The 20,293-nt window shown below is 42.6% G+C and overlaps 1 protein-coding gene across 2 annotated transcripts in view; it reads right to left on the bottom strand.

Annotated features, from left to right (window-relative positions):
• Positions 1-6,370: 6,370 nt before the first annotated feature.
• PDZRN3 (PDZ domain containing ring finger 3) overlaps positions 6,371-20,293 on the bottom strand; it is a 239,678-nt gene continuing 225,755 nt past the window's right edge. For both annotated transcript variants that reach the window (XM_053599917.1, XM_053599918.1), the window contains 5 exons: positions 14,030-14,128; positions 12,688-12,750; positions 11,162-11,263; positions 9,601-9,717; positions 6,371-8,851 (listed from right to left, as the gene is read on the bottom strand). In XM_053599917.1, coding sequence (XP_053455892.1) covers positions 7,304-8,851; positions 9,601-9,717; positions 11,162-11,263; positions 12,688-12,750; positions 14,030-14,128 — 1,929 coding nt within the window. In that variant the 3' untranslated portion in view covers positions 6,371-7,303. The remainder of the gene's footprint in view (positions 8,852-9,600; positions 9,718-11,161; positions 11,264-12,687; positions 12,751-14,029; positions 14,129-20,293) is intronic.

Raw genomic sequence — 20,293 nt, 5'->3', positions numbered from 1 at the left:
AAAATTGGGTCATTCTTTGTAGCTTTCTCTGGAGTTTCAAAGTTATTTCTGTGTAAAAAATAAATAATAAGGTATTTTTGTGTAATATGAATTACTGGTTGATTGCTTTGACTACTTACCTTTCCCAAAGTATTAGTGGAAAGGAATATGAACTAGCCCAATGTATGGTGAGACCTCGGACATGTTGAGTTTGCAGGTCTTATCATATAGGCTGAGTACTCACAGAGCTAGTGTGTATTTTAAGAAACATATTCAATACTTGGTCTTGTTTCTAAGTGCAAAACTATATGCCAATGTATATACATCTTTTGGGATTAAGCTTAATACTGAATGAAGGAATAAACTCCAAAACTAGTTTATGAATTGTACCTGTTGTTCATAAGGCAAACATCATGATACCTTAGGGGACATATTACAGAAGTGACCATGATGAGGGAGAGTAAAAAGGTGGAGAGTTGATGGACTAGAAAATAGAAATAGGTCTCTTACTCTCCAGGAAAGGCTGGGTCAAAAAGAGCCAGAAGATTTAGCAGTCAATTTTTAAAATTGGTGAAATATAAGCCATCTTGAAAAAATACCCATTGATGGCTTGGAATCCCGAGTGGCAGTGTCCATGCCCTTCAGGGAACTAAGTCCATAAATGTTGGTGATAAGGCCCAGTTTAAAGTGGCAAATTCTGAAGGCACAGGTCAAACTGAAGGTGATTCTTATATCTTAATCTAATCTTCCATAGACAATAAGACTCTGCTCTAATTCCCATTGGGCAGCTCTTCTTTTGTTTGTTTTGGGTAATTGTTAGGCATTTATAAAACCTACATTCAGTGTCTTAAATGTCCTACTCAGAAAATGGGAAAGCTTAAATTAAAATCAATTCGGAACTTATTTAGCTTCTCTGAGCTATCTGTGCCTCCAGTTCATCAGCACTGAAAAACCTCTTTATGGAGGTGGCTGTTTCATGAGTTTGGAACCTGGTGGCCTTGGCTTGTAATGCTTCGGAGATCATTATGGAAGGAACATCTGACTGGGTGGCAGCAGGGCTTGCAAAACCTCCCCCTTCCATGTGGAGTCACTCATTCATTTACATGGCAAGGCCCACTTTAGGAGAGGTATTTTAGGACTGTGGGCCATCGGGAAAGCTGTTTGGCCCTAAAACCACTTAAATTGTCTTCTTCATTGTGCATTCAATGGGATCATCCAATCAGATCAGGTACTTCTCAGGGGTGGTGGTAAGAACTGGTGGTAAGGAATTCAGCTGGTAAAGGAAGGAAAAAGGAAACTCTCTCTCTAAGCACCCAATTTGTGATGATGAGAACATGGAGGCCTGAATCGGGAAATACATTCTCTCCAGTGGCCAATGTGGTTGACTTTGGGGAAGTGGGTTGACTAAGCCTGTTATGTTTATTATCAGCTGTGGCATTGAAATGGGCAACACCAGGGTTATAAGCAGATTTAGCATCGTGTGGAAAAGGGAAGACTAAATGTCACCACAGGTATGCAGGTATGAAGTATCTGCTGAAGTAGAGGGGCTTCTCCAAGGGTCCCTGAGCTACCTCGCAGAGGCACTGCTCATTAGCACAGTGGTTGCATGGGGTCAGAAAGAACCGTTTCATTCTTTCTCTTAGCCCAGGTACCAGCTGGTTCTTTCTCTTAGCCTTCTGTTTCTGTATCTGCAAAATAAGGATAACAATTTCACCCATCACACAGGCTATTTATGATGAGGGAGTTGCACATATTAGGTGCTTAATAATTGTTAGCCATATTGAATGGGTATTTACAGCCAAATGTACGGTTTGGCTTTTTCCTGGCTCTTGCCTGTCTTTTCACATACCATTTGCTCTATTCTCTTTCCCATTGTTGTTAAAGCTCAGGCCTCACCAGCTTTGTTTCAGATTTCTCTCACCACAGACAGGGTCTTTGTATGTGAAGTATTCTTTGCTGTTTAACCACCTTTTTTGCCTACTTAACACACATTCATTTATTGGTTGTCAGCTCAACCATAACTTTTTCTTTTTTTTTTTCCCTCCAACCATAACTTTTTAAGGGAGACTCTGAAATCAGTGGCAATGGCTTTCCTATCTGACCCCACTCCAGTGCTGGTGACATTTCTAACTATTTGTGTGTGATTGGATTACTATTTTGTTTCCTATTAGATTTTAAGCTCTGGAGAACTCACCATGGCCCTAGACATACAATTTAATTTTAATCCTAGTCTATTTTTGAGAGACTCTGATGAGGTCTAAGGAGTTTCATTTGCCTTTTAGGATTCTGACAAGACCCTCTAAATTGGTGAGTGAGTTTAAATTTGCTATAGCCTTATCGAAGGAAGGGTCATTAATTCCCCATGTTTCATTTTAAAGAGATGCTGAGTGCATTGGGGTCAGCATTCTGCCATTGAAAGGCAAAACCATGTTACAGGCGTATCATGTGCCCCCTGTGCACCATGGCCTTTCAGGATTAGTTGCAACTGGAAGCTAAAGAAAACAAACCATTTAAGCAGAAAAACCTATCTGAACAAAACCCAAAGAACCACACTTTGTTTTATAACTGCTTTAGGGAATTCACATTTAATCAAAATTGAAGACGACAGCATTTTCCAGCAGAATTCATGCATCTTATCTTAGTTTTAGTGATTTCTTTTTAATTACTTGATGCTTCACAGAAATCCTAAAATACTTAAAACAACTGGGAAACAGAAATAAAAGTGGGATTTGTAATTGCTTATGGCAGAATTGTGTTTGCTTCCTTGGTTTTGGGCAATTTTGCTAACAAGTAACCTGTAACCTACTTCTGAAGGCTACAAGTATATAATTACTTGCTTAATTTTCATACTTTGGTTCATAGTTCTAATTAGTTCTCCAACTAGTATTCCCTAGGCAATGTATTCATATAATCCTACCTCATCGTATTCGTGATTCTTGCTGTTTGGGATCTACTGTTTTCTTTTAAAAAATAGAGAACTTAATTTGTGCCCCACATTCCTAAATTTTTATGCATTGTCATGTGTTTTTGCCAGCACACTTAGAATATTTTATAAGTCAGGACTCAAAAGGAACTGAGTGAACTGCCTGTCACCTTGATGCAATTTCTTTTTATTGCGATCGTGAATATGATACCAATGTTAACACAACTTGAACATACTTTGAATTGCTTCTGGAGGAGCACATTGAAGCCCATTGGGAGAGAGAGAAAAGGTTTGGAATCAGATAGATGCAAATTCAAATCACATCTCTACCCTTCATCTGGGCAAAGTTTTTAATTTGACTTAAACTATTGATAGGGCACAGAATTGCCTCAAGGATTAAGTGAGATGGTGAAGGTAGTTAGCCTATATTTGCCCTAACACTTGCTGTATCAGTGCTGTCCACTGGAAGGATAATGTGAATCACATACATAACTAAAAATCTCCTAGCATATGCATTAAAGAGTAAGAAACAGTGAAATTACAATTATGTGTTTTATTTAACACAACATATGTAAAATATTTTCATTTCAATGTGCATAAAATTATTGAAATAGTTTCAGTTTGGACTAACCATATTTTAAGTGCTTCATAGCCAGACGTGGCTAGGGTCTACTGTATTTGACAGTATAATTCTAGATGGTCAGTAAATTCTCTTTTCCTTTCCTTTGTGTATTTTAGAATTTGTTTAAACCTGAGCCATTTACCCAGTGGGGCAGCTGCTATGGAGAATCAGGAACAGGCACTCATAGTTCCCACATTAACTTAGCTATATAGAAAATCATTAGTATAGTGATTGGATGGGCAGAATGTTGAATTTTAATTGCCATAAACAATATGTTTTTAACACAGAAAAAGTATATCTCCTGATATTAAAAGTGAACATTCAAATTAGTGTTATAAAATGCAACTGAAAAAAAAGTTTGAAAAATAAACCCATAGGGTGATCAAATTCAGTTGGTCTAATGTTCTAATGGCTTTTAGATCATTAGAGTGGGTCCATGAATGGACTTAGGGACATGTAAAGCCTCCACAGTTATGTGCAACTTATTTATGTGTTATGTATTTTTTTAAAAGATTATTTTTTATTAAATCATAACTTTGTACATTGATGCATTTATGGGGTTCAGGGTACTGCTTCGATATACAATGTAAAATGTTTACATTGAACTAAGTATGGGTTATGTATTATAACTACATTTTTTGGTGGAGAGAATCCACAGCTTCCATCAGATTCTTACATGGGCCCATGAAATAAAGTATACATAGCTGGAGAAAAAAGCCCTGTTGGTAATGATGGCCGCTCTGTTTACATGGAAGCCAGGGCTTCCTGTTGGTGAGAACAGAAGCTGTAAGTTACCACATCACTACTACCCAGGAAAATCTCCAACTTACCCATCAGTTCAGAAATGCACTGGGAGGCACTCGGGAGCTCACAGTCAGGGAAGAAATGGTAAATTTCATGTTTTTTGGCTTATGCCTACTCCAGGTCATCTACTGGGGAAACACATTTATTGTTTGGTTGATGATACAGAATTAAATGCATCTAAGTTAACTGTTCATGAGGGTTACTCTCCCTGATGAGTACAGGGTGGTAAGAGCTGTAGGGCCAGGTGTTGGGTTTTGAATTCCAGTCCCAGTTTGGTTATGAATGAGCTGTGTTGCCTTTCTTGAGTCCTCTGCTCATTGATAAAGTCATAATTTCTAAGATCTCTTCCAATTCCTTTTAGGAGTTAATTGGTTAAATTAGATTTGGGAAACTCCATATTACATTGCATGTTATGATCAAGTATTATCTAGTTGGTAGTCATTTTAAAAATAGGTTGGAAGAATGGAAAAGCAAGTATCCACTGTATGCGATACTAATACGAAGCCAGTGAATGACTAATACATGCTCACACAAGAGAAAAACTCCATTCAAGTTGAGGGAGAAGGGGGATTGGTGTGCTCCCACACAGTGGGCACAATGTAAGGGTATATGGCATACCTCCTGGGTGCGGGACACAAAAACAGGGTCCTTACTTAACAAATGCAATTGTAACATAATTGTACCCTCCCCATTTTAATCTGAAATAAAATAATAATAAAAATAGGGTGGAATCAAAGGATCTAGAATTAGATTTGAACATATTTTATTATTTCCCTCTACTTTTTTCATAAATACACAGGCTGGCCCCAAGTATAGAGGCAGACAGGGAACCCTGCTTAGAAACCCCTCTGCTTGACCCTAATATCCTATTAGACTATTTAGGTTAAATCTTTGTTCTTGCAGCCATACACCCCTCCTCTGCCCTTTAATGAGAACACACAAGGGGAGAAAAGCTATATCCCCAAATAAACTCCTGTGCTTATACGTGCTTTGCAGTAATCAATAATTCATCTGACTGGTGTTTTTTTCACTGTGAAACATTAACTAGGAAGATAGGGTATGAGGTAAGAGTGCTAGGGATGGGAAGCTTCTCCTGGGAGGTGAGGATCTAATTCTGTCGAAAGTTGAACTTGAAACGTATTGGAAAGCTGAGGCCCTAATAGCATACTCTTTGCAAAAATTTCACCTTGGGCTGATTAGAATAATGTAGCAGATGTAATTATCTTAACAATGCCTGGTTCTACAAGAGGTAATGAACAGACATCTTAATAATGAGGAATAAATATTTCAAGTGTTTTATTTTCATTAAGTTGTATTTATTACAAGTGTGACTACTAATTAGTCTCAAGATTCTGGCCCCAAAGGAGAGATTTTGGATTTGAACAGGGTGTGTGGGAGGAATCTATGTCTGAAATGCCTAAAACACCTAGCCATTTCAATCAAAATTTTAATCAGATCTGCAAGTAAACCAGATATATGGCATCATGGCAAAAATAAAAATGCACCCTTCCTAATCCTATCTTTGTTTTTTTCAGTAGGTATTACAGCTGAAATTAGCGTATTACAATCAAGAAAAAATTTGCACCAAATTCATGGTTTAGGATCCCAGTGGTAGTTGTAGTCTGAAAGATACCAGTTTTGAAGCCCACCCACTTTGGTGGCCACTGTTATTCTGGGAAAATATTGTGTGATGTGCAGATAAACCTTAGAAATGGAAAGCTGGACCTAGCCACCCAGAGTCGTTAGTTATTACTGACAGGTAGTAATGGCTGCAGTAAACCAAAGAGATTTCCTTGTAAACATGACCCTGATTGATAAACTTGTTCATAGCTATTCTTGTTATAGGGCACTGGGCCAGGTTGAAGCTTTCTGTAAGACAGTCAGGAGGAATACAAGATTGTATGGTAAATTTGATTCCTTATTCTTTGCTGTTAGATCTTGGGTTTATGTCTGTCATTGGGTTAGAGGGTGAATGAAGACATCAGATATTCTGAAAGACTTAAATCCTTCAACACAGCAGGTATAGAACCAAGGAAAATGAGCACTACAAAAAGCTTTTATTTTACAGGCACCACTGCAAAATGAGGAATCACATCAAAACTTATCAAATAGAAAATAATAATTTATTTTAACTTCATTTTACTTAATGTTTTTTAACTAATCATGATTTCATAAAGTCGTGGGTTAAGTCTGTACCTTCAGATCTACAAAGCAAAAATTTACTACAATGAGGACTTAAAATTCCACAAACCATCTCCACTCACAACTTTCCTGTACATGCAAATTCTTTCAATGGGCTGCAATATTTGCAAACATGCTTTAAACTTCCATAACGTTCCATGATATTTTGCTTTCTGATAAAAACCTTTACACTCTCTTGGGAACTTTACCCAGAAAACTGTTTACATGTATATCCCAACTCTAAACACTGCTGGTGTGGTTATGTGTATTAAATCGTTAACCACAGAGTTTGGTGGTTTGGAGTTAAAACCTTGACCTCAATAATATATTAATGGTCACTCATATGAAACACATTCAGCAAAGTAATATTATAAAATAGAGTTCCATTAAAAATACATACGGTCAGTTGCATGTGTGTTTTAGGCAGAAAAAAAAGCGTGTTTAACTTTTTTTATATGAATATACTTTAAACAAATTCTTTGAAAGTATGCTTAATAAAAGATCTTTTTCAAATTTAAACATTTTATGCAAAAGGGTACAGGTAAAAAAGTACAATTGCTATTTGAAAAAGCTCCGTTTGTTAATATTGCCTTCCAAGATAAGTAAGGGTGTTTTTGTTTTCCCTCCACTTAAAATAGACCTATGACACCCAGAGTTGCAGGGTGTGCAAATTTGGACTATAAACATGATGACTGTATTTATCTTATATACAAAAACTTGCCGCATTGAACGAGGCACGAATCTCTACCCCAGTGGTAGTGGTCTCTTTTATGTACATAATGCAGAAGTGAAAATTATACAGTAGTCACTGACAAGAACGAATTGTATACTCTAGTGCCGTCTGGTGATTTTGTGCCGTGGGTTAAGAGTTCCTGGATGGTCATCCAGTTATCAAAGATCTTTTTGTTCCGCTTCTTCATCATCTTTTTGTGGCTCAGTTGGAGGATGTTCATCTCCTTCCTGTCGTCAGCAGCCTGCTGCTCCTTCAGACAATCCAACCTGCTCTGCAGCATGAACTCGCGCCTTCGCCTCTGCTCCTTGGCCTTCACCAGGTGCTGCTTCCTCTCCTCCTTGCTCCAGTACCGGCCCATCTTCATCTCGCTCATGGCGTCGTCGTCCGTGGTCATGCCGCTGCGCTCCTCCCGGATCTTGAGCGCGCGCTCGCGCAGCAGGCGGTCCCGCACTGGCCTCTTGGTGATGTAGCGCGTGCCGTCGCTGCGGATCTTCACCTTCCACTCCATGCGCGGCTCGGACGGGCTGGAGGAGGTCAGGTCCTTGCACATGCTCACCAGGCTCATCTGGCTCTGCGCATACTCCACTGCCGACTTCTGCTGGATCAGCTGCATATAGCTCTGGTAGTGCTGCGCGTGCGCCGGGATGTGCGCATGCTTGTACGGGGAGTGGGGGAAGGCGGGCAGGTAGGCGCTGCCCAGGTTCGGGCCGGGCGTGGGGCTCCTGCTGCCGTCGCTGCCTCTCCGCTCTCTGCTCTCCGGGACCTGACTGGGGTCCAGCTCTTGCGTTGACGGGCTGTAGTTCAGGGTGCCCACTTCGGGATCCTCCCTGATGGCCAGAAGGTTCTTTGGCCTATAAGCTTCCGCAGTCCCCAGGGCGCCCTCGCCACCGCCCTCGGCCACTCTTCTCAGGGAGTTGTCCGGGGAGATCTCCAGGGTGAGCGGGGTGCTGCGGCAGCTCTCGCCCGTGTTGTAGGCGCTTGAGCTATCCTTGTCGGACTTCTCCGGGAGCTCGGTGATGTCCGCGAGCTCGCGCCTGCGCACGTCCACGCTGGTGTTGTAGTTGCGGAAGCCGCTGTGGTGCAGCATCCAGGACTCGCGGTACTGCTCCTTGAGCTGCTGCATCTTGTGGGCGCGCACGATGCTCAGGCACTCCAGCTCGATGCTGCGCAGCTCCTCGTTCAGCAGCTCCAGCTCCTTGTCCACGCTCTCGGGGTCGCTCTTGCCGGCGTCCAGCGCGCCGCCAGGGTAGTACAGGCCGTAGGGGGCGGCGCTCTTCACCTGGCACTTGAGCTCCAGGAGCTCGCGGAAGCGTTCGCACTCGTCCACGGGGATGCCCAGGCAGTCGGCGTCGGTGCAGTCCGCGGAGATGAAGGACTCGTTGCTGAACGGCAGGTCGCCGCTGCCCAGGGTGTCCTGGCTGCAGGTGAGCTTCCTCGGCCCCGCCAGCGGGTTGGAGGACGCGGTGGCGTCGTCGCCATTGTTCTCCTGCTCGGAGCTCTCGTCGTTGCGCGTGCTCTCGTCAGTCCGCCCCACACCACTGTCCTTCTCATGCTGGTTGGACAAGATGGTGGCGGTGTCTGTGGTCCCACCATCTTCCTCATGCTTCTTCTACACAACAGAAAATGATAGGAACAAAAGGTCATGATGAGGTAGGTCTGAGGAGCAGGTACCAGGCCTTGACTTTTCCTTGCAGTGTTTCCCGATTAGGGGTGGCTTTACATTTCTAAGGCTTAGGAGCAGCATCTAATCAGCAGGAGTAGGTCAAGGACCTGGGAATCAGCCATGCTTACCTCCATCTACCTGTAGGGCAACCTAACCCGGGAGAGTAACTTACCTTGGTGCTCATCCTCAGTTTTCTCATCTGTAAGATGGGAATAATACGTGTAGTAGTCAACTTTACGTCAATGACTAGTTCTGTAAACGAACCACTTGCCACTTGCATGGATATGAGGACGCCTGACAGGCCTTGTTCAGCTCCTCTGAGACTCAGCAGGAGACTTCTTTCTGACAATGGGTAGGAGCCTAGCAGGAGGGTGCTAGAGAACTCTAAGCAGCTCCAGTTAAACATGGGGATTACTTTGCTTTCTGAAGCACGATTTTTAATTTCTACAATCTATGTAATGCAAGCACATGTGTTTTCCAGACAAATGCCACAAGGGCAGCTATACTTGGGCATTTTCTCTCAGCTTTAAAAGCTTGCATTTCACTCAGGTTCAAATAGAAAAGCACTGAGGCTGATCTCTTGCTATCTTCCAGGTGGGTGGGCTTCTCCTGCTCTTTAGCACCCCAGAGGGAGATGGAGGGAGTAGAGTTCCCCCAGCTCAGCTCAGCAGGGCAGGGGGTTGGAGGGGCGTTACCTGCTGGAGGACGCTGGCTGTGAACTGCATGGCCTGGTGGTGCTGCTCCTCAAGCATGTCCATGTGCAGGTCATCCAGAAAGTCGTTCCTGTCATCGTCCATCCAGCCCTCGTCCAGCTGAGGGCAAAGGGGGGAGATGCTTCAGAACAGATTGCTTTTGTTTTCCTTTTTATTTACTTTTTAAAAGAAAGGCTTTTACCTTGCGGAAAGTATTTCTAGGGCTCCCTCCAGGAGTCATCAAAATGCACTCTGCCTGATGTTTTGCTATAGGTCACATCCTTACATTAGAGACCTCTGACCTTATGCCACATTTGGGGAAGTCTCTAGTATTCATGTTTTTTGTGGGGTGCAACTCCTTCATCCACATCAGCTACTTTCAGTACAGCAGGCCCTATGTAGGAGGATCAGGGAGCTGTGCCTCCTGCTTTCTAGGGCCTACTCATTTAGCAGGCCCAAGAGAGAAACAACTTTTAGTGGAAAACGTTCTTTCTGACAAAGAAAGGTCTGCTAACAAGCCCTTGGGCTTGGTCAAGGATATCTTTGATCAGGCCTTTATCCATCTTTCCTGAAAAAGAGCGGATGATCCAGCTTGCCAGTTTTTTTTTTTTTTAAACTTTAATTGGGACAGTTCCTTTACATACTGTCTGTAGCCATTTTTGCACTTTAGGGGCAGAGTCTAGCAGTGGTGTCAGTGACTGTATGCCGCTCAGGTTAAACATTATCTGGCCCTTTAAGAAATAGTCTGTGACCCTGGATAGGATTGCTGCTGAAGTTCCCTCCAAGCTCATGATGCTACTATCTGTGATGAGTCAGACACCTTCCGAGTCACAGTCCCTAGATAATTTTTCACTTGGGTTTCAAACCTGAAGAGATCTACTGCCCCAGACATTCTGATAGAGCCATTCTGATTAGATGGAGAGTGCCACTTAGAAAAACTTCGTGATTCCTTCCATTGAAGGAGTTATTGTATCGTAATAGTTTCTAAATCAGATAACTTGGGCCTATGTCTGTCTCTGCTTCATCACACTCCATCTAGGTCTTTCCGGGTAATTTTCATACTTCTGGGAACTTCAGTGTCCTAGGAAGACTTACCTGTGATAATCAAGCATGGGGCCTGGTACTTACTAGGTAGTCACAAAGTGTTATCATCAATTTTTCTTTCATTTCTCAAAGAACAGTTTCCCATACTCTGCTATTGTAAACAGGACCTGCACAGATCAAGGCTGGAACATCTGACAGGACTTGGAAAGTCAAACATCTTGGTCATGACCCTGGCTATACTTTCTATTTCATTCTATTTTCTTTCCTTTTCCTTCATTCTGATCCCTGTATTAGTGAACCTGGTGGGCCTGCAATATGGATGCCAGGGTGTGGATGTCAGCATCACACTTAAATGGTTAAATTGTAATTTGGATTCTGAATCTCAGCAGGTTTGATCACCTTCTCAAGGTACAAAGTACCTTCAAGTTCAGAGTTGATACTCAAGTGGTGTTTTGCAGGGCTGAGATTTGAGATTTTTGAGAAATACAGAACCAGGTTCATCTGCAGGAATCCCACTCACCTGGAGTTCAGGTCTTGCAATCAGCAATGAAAAGTTCTTATTTTCTTCACTGGTTAGAAGAGCCACAGCCTCTTCACGGTTCTGTACCTCTATCCCATTAATCTTTAAACAAAAAATAAAGTGGGGGTAGGTAGAAAATAGCATGATTACATAGTGTAAAGTCATTCTGTATTATTCAGGCCTGTGTCTGTTGTCCACTCACAGCTGGAACATAGAACTTCCATGGAGCTTGAAAAGAATGCTGATTTTAGGAAGGAAGGCCTGGCTTGGATCCAGGCATCTTCTAGAGAGCCTCCTGTTCTGTGAACAGGAGAGGCTGGAACTCTAGGAGATGACACTGATAAAAATCACAGTATTGTGAAGAGGGAACATCTGAGCAGTTTAATCAGACTTAAAAGCATTATTACAATGGTTTTGGATAATAAAGGATAAAAAGCAGCAACGTGTCTGATATGAACATGATGGAAGTTGAGGGTAGATAAAGGGATGCTATTATACCTGGTTTTTGTGTCCCCAGTTTGGTACTTTTTTTTTAGGCCAGAGGGTCAGGTGAGGGTGGCACACTCACTCTCACACCTTATAACCCTCTGGCAGGACTTTTGCTTGAATGTCCAGGTGACTTTAAGCACTGCTGTTCTCTGGAGGCCTTAGTCCTAGGGGATGCTTCCCCCAGGGCACACAGCAGTGATCTCACTGAGTTGGATGCTGAGCCTTCACGTGACTTCTCATACTAGTGAATCAACAGCCAGCAAAAGGGATGTCTCTACTGGTTGGAGTGACGGACACAGGGACATGGGATTGCCGACATAATGGAGGCAAAGAGGATTATGTCTTGAAGCCAAGGATTGCCTAGTGGGAGAAGGCAATCAAAATGAGTCATGGGGAGGTATGCAATGAGAAAAATAAACATTGGATTAGAAATGAGATGGTAAGAATGAGAAGAGACTTAAACCTTGTGGATACAACGAAGCCAAGAATCTCAGTTTCTGTGAGATTTTAAAAGGTTGTAGCTAAAAGAGAAAGAGTCTCGTTTGAACTAGAGGGGAAAACAGGGCTTTAGGTACAGAGATTACCCTTAGAAGCAATTCCATTATGTTAAATGTTGACTCATGAAATTTAAAAAACTTCTCCATTTTGCTAAATTTGCCAAAAATGTTCCCATTTTAAGGACAAGATGCACCTTGAAATGCTCGGGCCAAAATTAATCTTTCAGGGAAATTTAAAATGAGAGTTACTCTGATTCACACGTTATAAACTCTTGGCCTGAGTTGGCCCACCCAGCATTAAAGAAAATGAGGTGAACTTGCTCATATTCTGTAAAAATGGGGCATCTTCTCTCCAGTTTGTCTCAGTTCCCACCATTCTCTGTTGCATCTTATTCCCCAGAGTTAGTCTCACTCATTAATTTGGCCTCCCTATGCATCTGAATTTATGATCCCTGTTCTTAACTCTCCAGCTATTGTTAGAACCAGCTTGTCCTTCAGTGATAGGGCCATCATGAGGCTGCCAGTTGGAAGCAAACTTACCTGGATAATGCGGTCTCCTTCTCGGATGCGCCCGTCCTTGGCTGCAATACTGTTAGGGTCAATCTGAAACACACATTGAGCGACTCAGCATGAACAGCAGTGCTTAAAGTCAGGCATGAAAATGAACAATAGCACTTTCCATAGACATGCCAGGACAAACATGGGCTGATCTGCTCCCCAGCCCTTCCAGGCTCTTGTTTTGGATCCCACATGGTGACCCCATCACATGGCAGTGTGCATAGGCCCTGCCGACCTGAGGAGGCAGAAAAGCACAGCTGATGTTTTTTGCACATGTGGTAATTAAACACTGATGTACACAGAACAGGTTAAAGAGTACCCTTCATTATGCTGACTAACACCCATACCTTGATTATTTGATACCAAGTGCCTATGTTAAATTTTTGAAAATAACTTTAAAATGAAATACAGTTGAGAGAAGTTGGATTGAAAATGCAGTAATTCTGGGTCAACTTAAACTTGGTAGATCATATACAGCCCCCAAATTAATTATTAAGGCTGGTCACTCATCTTGTAGAGACAGATTTTATTTCCTGACAAAATTAAGTTTCTTCCCTTGCAAGGATGGGGGTGCATGCTAAAGTTTCCATACTGAAATCAGTTTTGCATTGTCCTCTCTAGGAAGACCAAGCAGCTTCCAAGGCTATTTTCCTAAGGACACAGAAGTTACATTTAAATTATGAACCCAACTATATATACTTCATCAAAAGAAAAAAAAGATTTTTTTTTTTTAGAGACAGAGTCTCACTTTATTGCCCTCGGTAGAGTGCTGTGGTGTCACAGCTCACAGCAACCTCCAACTCCTGGCTTAGGCGATTCTCTTGCTTCAGCCTCCCAAGTAGCTGGGACTGCAGGTGCCCACCACAATGCCCGGCTATTTTTTTGCTGCAGTTGGGCCGGGGCAGGGTTTGAACCTGCAATAAGGCCGGCGCCTACTGAGCCATAGGTGCCATCCAGAAGAAAAGAGATTTTTTAAAAGCGTTAGTAACTCCATCCACCATTCCAATCAATGAACATAAATTGGGAAACGTGAATCTGCTGTTCCCTTGGGGCTGAACACACAAAACCATGTAAACACCTCCATTTCATGGCCAGTTTGCAGGCTTGTCAAGGGTAATTTTGCCTTAAGTACTGACACTAGAACTTAGCCCCCATGTAAAGACAGTAATTCTATGGAGTGTGCTGAAGGGGCACACTCCATTTGTGTTTTTCCAAAGACTTCTGATTAGCTAGATTTAAGGTTGGTGAATGTACAAAATGAAAAAACAAAAACAAAAACGCTTTTGGTCTTGATAGGATAGTTACAAAAAATGAGCCTTTGTACCTCACTGATGTAAATCCCAATGTCATCTTCGTCGTCTGTCCGGTAGCACACGGTGAGGCCCAGCTTGTCCTGGCTGTTCATTCTGTAGAGGTCCACTTCCTAGACAAAGAAAGGCAGTCCCAGGGAGACGCCAGCAGGCAATGAATGTGAGAGTGGGAGGATGTCAGATGTTTTAAAAATATTTTGTTTAAATGATGAACTGGATTTCTTTGCATTCAACTGTGTAAGGCCAGTGAACTTACTAAACAAAAAGTGATTATGGACACAGGATCAATGCCTGGGTCATTTCTGACCTTTCAGTCAATATAAAGTCATTTTCAAAATAGTTATTTCATTGATCCCCCAAAGAAAAATTACCCATATTTCACTCAGCGTCAAGACTTCTGGGATAGGGCTTTTAAAGAGCATTCTTTCACTGTCTGCCACAGACAAGAATATTTCTATACCCTAAACCACCCAGCCTTTTCAGTACAAATGTTTCCAATGTGTTTGATAAGATGATTTCATGTTGTGCTGCCTTAATATTCGCAGTCATAGAACTTGCGAACAGATTACACGTAAATTGATCCAAGAGAGGAGGGTAATGTGATAGTGTGTGCAATTAATGCTTTCCACAACAGCTGTGATATTTAGTCGAGAAATTAGTTTCAGCTGCTATTACTGCAAATTAAGATAAAAAGCAAAGTAAACTCAAATTAGAGGCACATGAGCACGGGGCATGCTTTTGTATTTGCCAATTAGTCTGTGCTTCAGAATAAAGTCAGAACTTGAGACTTAGGGGGACATCCTGGGACTCTCTGGAAGTTAACAGGTCAAGGTGTCTAACCCCTCTGCCCATGACTCATTCAAGTTTTTGTAATGGCAAGTTGCAGGCCTAGTTGAAGGGCCACCCGATACTAGCTTCTCTAGTAGATCCTTTACTCTGAATTTCACAGTGTTATCTGGCCACCAGCCAGGAGGGTGGAAGGGCTCTGATATGGGGTCTTTGTGCCATTGTCTATGGGGACCACTTCCAAGTGGTGCCTCTAGAAGCTTTTCTTGCAGGGTGGGGAAGGATGCAGCCATCTGTGGAAAGCTCAGTTATGGCAGATACTTCTTGAGTCCTCCCCTGTGCCAGGCAGTATGCCCAACACCATTGACACTTCCAGGAAGAAACCTGGTGGGTGCAAAAGCCCTGGGCTGATATGGCCAAAGCCCTGCATGTGAGGGAGAGAGAAGTGGGCTGCGTGGGGCCAGATCAGGGAGGGCCCCACAGGTCAGCATGAGGAACACAGGCTTTACTTTGACATCCTGCAGAACTGTCGCAAGGTTTTCAATGAGAGCAGCCTTGATCTGATTGACTCTCTCTGGCTGATCTGAAGAGTGCAATGTGGTGGTGAGTTGAGATTATGAAGACAGGCAGCCCTGTGTTCAGACCCCTTACCTCCTCCTAGCATCTTGAGGGTGGGCTTGTTATATCTAAGTCTTTGCTTCCTCACTAGTACATGTCACCCTGCCTCAAGCAGGGTGAGGCACACAGAGCATTTAGCACAGTGCCTATCAAAAGACTGCAGTATCTGATTTTGCTAAAACCTAACTTGAAAAGCATTTCTACTTTCTTTTTTGTCATCATTTTGACTGACAGATCTAGGATTTACCTGTGCAAGTTTCAACTTGCTCAACTTATTGGTATTGCTGGGAGGGCTTCATTTGTTTCTACCTGCATGGATTTTTTGTCTCTTGATTTCTGTGTATCTCAAAACTTTCACTTAGACCCACATATTAAGCAGTAAAAGTTGACATTAGCTCATGTTGCTACTAGCGGGATGACTTTTTCCCAAACTTTTTCCTTCTGAAACTGTCACTTCCTCTAACAAATGTGTATGATGTTTATAACCAGGGAGAAAAGTTTTATAGAAGTGTAGGCTCAAACAAAAGATATCCAGAATATTTGTTGCTTGAAAATATTTTCATCTGAACTGCTGATAATTGAATCAAGAACCACCAATTTTCCTTACGGAAACGCTTTTTATAGGCTGCTATTAACCCACATGTGGTTAGCACATTAGCAATAGCTTCTCCATAAATGCTATTCCACATTTCTGGATGTGCAAAAAGGTCCTATTACTATGTCTGTTCCCAGTTAGCGACAGCTCTCTGGTGCGCTCTCCTTCATAATAGAACAGTGCAGACTAGCACCACATCCAACCTGTGACTCCATCATGAATCATCCCAGGATAAACTGCAGTGGGGACACTCAGACTCAGGTTGGCCAGATTTGACTTAAATGTTGTAAAGGCCTCTTTTTATCCCTTTCTGTGGATGAGAGTCCCAGGCATGGTTCCAGCTCGGGCACAGACCACACGTGAGGGTGGGACATACAGAGGAAGAGCCTGCTCTAATCAGTAACATTTGCCCTGAATATGTCAAAGCTTCTCTCTTCCACCCCCAATTCCAATTGGTTTTGTAGTGAAACTTTAGGGCCTGATCTGTCAAACAGATATTAGAATGTCAGTGTGCTTCTAATTTAAGGGCAGTACTCTGGGAGCTGTTTTCTGTCTTGGAAGTAGTCTGTGTTATCAAAGGATGAGTGGCACCGGATGAGTGAGTCTGGGGAAGCACATTTTCAATAACAAAGCAAAGGGTGTTCGGAGTTTAAGTATTTAGTTGACAGTGATGTTGGATAGGATGGTATGAGCTATAATATTTCCTTGCCTTATCTGGACATTTTTAGAAGGCACAGTATATGACTTGGCTTTGGTCATTTGATTTCCAAGGGACAGCTCAACAACACAGAGAAGAGTCTGACTGCTAATGGTTAAGGAAAATTCTTCAGGTTTTCAGAAATTCTTGAAAAACAATATTGTGAGGGCTGCTACTGTCTTTGGATCGGTACAGTTACAGTTTCCCTTGTTTCCCCATGAAGATGACAGGCGATAGTAGCTGAATAATGAATTGTATAATAAAACCAATTTCTAGCTTTGTGTGCTGAGCACAGTAGGTGCTCAATAAGATTGAATGAATGAACCTGAGGGTCCACAGCATAAAGACGCAAATGAAAAATCAGCATGGCTCTGTCATTAAGGAGTGAGGTTGCCTTGGGCAAGTTGCTTCACCCAACTTCTCAGCCATTCTATAGTTTTAACACCAGGTGCAGTATTTGGGGGGTTCAGTGGAAATTAAAATACTCCAAACATATTGATTTGTAAACCCTCACCCTTTTTTTTCTGTCTTGAGCTAGCCTTACACTATTGCTGAAAGCATGGAGGTTATCAATATATATCTGGCTGTGATGATGAAGATAAGCTTTCAAAGATGACTATTAATCAAATTGGTATGAATAATGTATTAGCATTATCTGGATTAAAGCTACCCCACCACTGGTATCCTGTAGCTTGCTGGTCTAGATGGACTGTTTGATAAAAATGAACAGCTTAGCCTGATGTTTCAGATGAAACTGAAACGATATTCTAATTAAAAGTATTAAGGGGGCCATTCCACCTTGGTGGGTCAAGTTTTCTGTTTCAGCATCAGCCACTTTAATCAAAGGGGAGCCCAATGGTGTATTCACCTCCAGGATGACTGGTCACAGAAGCATGGCCCTTCAGATTTACATTGCTATGAACATGTCTTTAGATTATCCTAGCAGTTTCTATATCTAGTCATGGTGCTATGTGGAATTAGACCTCTAAAAACTGTTTTCCCTGTAGGATCTTAAGTTTGAGATGGGGTTAACAAGGCTTTTATTCACTCATTCAATAAATACTTACTGGGTGCCTCTTGTATGGCAGACATGATCTGAGCACGAGGAATAAAACATTGAATGAGTTAGACAAGACCCAGCTCTCATGGAGCTTCTCTTATAGCAGGGAAGCCAACTAGTACATACAGATAATGACACTTGGTGCAGGGGAGCTTTAGAGAGTGTCAGGGAAGCTTCTCTGGAGAGGTGACATTTGGGTAAACAACTGAGGTGTATAGAGATCAGGGATAGTGCAGTGCAGGTGGAGGTGGGTGCAGGGGCAAAAATCCTGAGCTTGCAGGTGGTAGTTGTACAAAGAGTGGAAGAGATCCTGATTACACCACAAAAGTCAAGAGGCGGCCAACTCGAGTTCCCTAAGGAGCTCTCTCGGTGTCTCAAAGGCTAAAGAACACTTTCCAGACTGGCTGGGGCATCCTGCATCATCTCTAAGTCAATCCCAATTCCCTTCTGATCTACTTAGGTTACTCCATGAAACCAGGTCTGGAGATCATTGAAATTGTAGCTTCCCTTTCCTTCCTGGTTACATCACGAGAACATAATACAGGGCTGGGCATGGTGGCTCTTGCCTGTAGTCCTAGCACTCTGGGAGGCCCAGGTGGGAGGACTGCTTGAGCTCAGGAGTTCAAAACCAGTATGAACAAGAGTGAGACACCCCTCCCCCTAATTTCTGCTAAAAAGAGAAAAATTAGCCAAGCATTGAGGCAGGCACCTGTAGTCCCAGCTATTCCAGAGGATTGCTTGAACTCAGGGGTTTGAGGTTGCTGTGAGCTAGACTGATGCCATGGCACTCTAGCCTGAGCAATAGAGTGAGACTCTGTCTCACAAATAATAAAATACAAAAGCAAAATAAAAGAAAACAAAACCACAATATAGGTGACAGCAGGTTCACAGCCTGGATAGGATGCTACTGATGAATCACCTGGGAAATTAAGACACCAGATAAAGGAAAGAGCCTTCTTTGGATATCTATTTCTTTCTTAATTGCTTACAGGAAGATCCAGAGCAGGTGTTCAGCACCTGAAAATTTATGGGTAATTATTTGGCTGTTCAGCCCTGGGGTACATTTGCGTGTAATCCCTTTAACTCTTAAGCAGTTTTACAATAACAAGGATTTGACACTTACCTAAATATGATCATTTTGTGTGCTTTAAAAGAGAGAACATCTGTTTTTCTCTATGCATTTGCTTCAATAATATCCCCACACACTCATATGTATTTTCCTCATATATAAAAATCCATAGAACTAGTTGTTCTTTTGAAAAGTGCTGACTTTGGTTTAATACAATTGAGATGATGAGTGGTGTATAGAGATTGGTCCCCTTTCTCAACATAGCCTGATGCTCCTGAAATCAATCCCAATAGTTGGAACAAACCAGAATGGAGCCTAGAAGACGGACTGTTGACCATTGTGAGGCAGCAAGGATGACGGGTATGTGCTACTGTCCCTGAAAACTGGACCTGCTTTAGGAAACTCACCCTCTCAGCAGTAGAGTTAGTTTATTAACCTTCGTGAACTGACCAGATGATCCTCCAAATTCATATCTCTGAAACAGCACTGGTAGGGGACTCCTGCCGAGGCATTCCTAGCCTAGGCCTCCTCAGTTACCACCACCTCAGAATTTAGGATGATGGCTGTTTGTCCAAAAAGGTTCACTTTATGAGATGGTGCTTATTAATAGAAGTAACCTGGCAAAATCTAAGGTACTATGAACAAAAGACCAGATGTCTGGTATGGGTTCAGAATACCCTGTGATACCCTTTCAAAAGATGGAGATGATGGGTGGTGGATGGAGAATGTCCCTACTTTGGCTTTCTCAGAAATGAAAAGCTCAAGTCTCCTGGGCCTAATGGCTGTGAGGCTTGTAAGAGCAGGTGGCGTGGTGACTTTGATTTTGCATTTCCAGCACCAGTGTATGTCACATAACAGAGACTCAGTAAAATGAAAAGAATTAAAAATACACATGACTATAGCCTCATGGCACCAAAGGTCTCACTTAAAATGTCTGACTAGTTTTCTAAACATTTGCATTCTTTGTCTCTGCTGTCATTCATAGAAAGAAGCAGCCTTAGGAGCACAGCGTCACATGTCTACAAGGGGCTCAGCCCTTCCCCGCCCACGATAACTTTATTCTTCAGGGGCAGTGTGGACAATATTAATGACTCGTGAGTACATCCCTACACTATAGTGAATGAAATGCTTCACCAAAGCCTTGCTGGGGTGACTCACGAAAACACCAGGAAATGGTAGCTTGGCCTTCTTTACCTGCATCAGTGGCCTCCATCTAGGTCAGGGAGCCTCTGACTTTTAATGTTTATCGAGGCACCCAGGGGACCTTGTTGAAGTGCAGACTTTCTCTCTGCAGCTCCAGAGGCCAGGGTTCTGCAGTCCCTCCCTGACCTGGGTGAGGCTGGGCTGCTGGTCCATGCCCTGCACTTTGCATAACAAGGTTCTAGGGAATGGTTTCTGAGCGGCCTGCTCCTACGGAAAACTAGACACGGTCAGGTAGTTTATGCTAATAAAG

The sequence above is a fragment of the Nycticebus coucang genome, chromosome 8, assembly GCF_027406575.1.
Source record: "Nycticebus coucang isolate mNycCou1 chromosome 8, mNycCou1.pri, whole genome shotgun sequence".
NCBI classification, from domain to species: Eukaryota; Metazoa; Chordata; class Mammalia; order Primates; family Lorisidae; genus Nycticebus; species Nycticebus coucang.
This window is presented reverse-complemented; position numbering and strand designations above follow the sequence as displayed.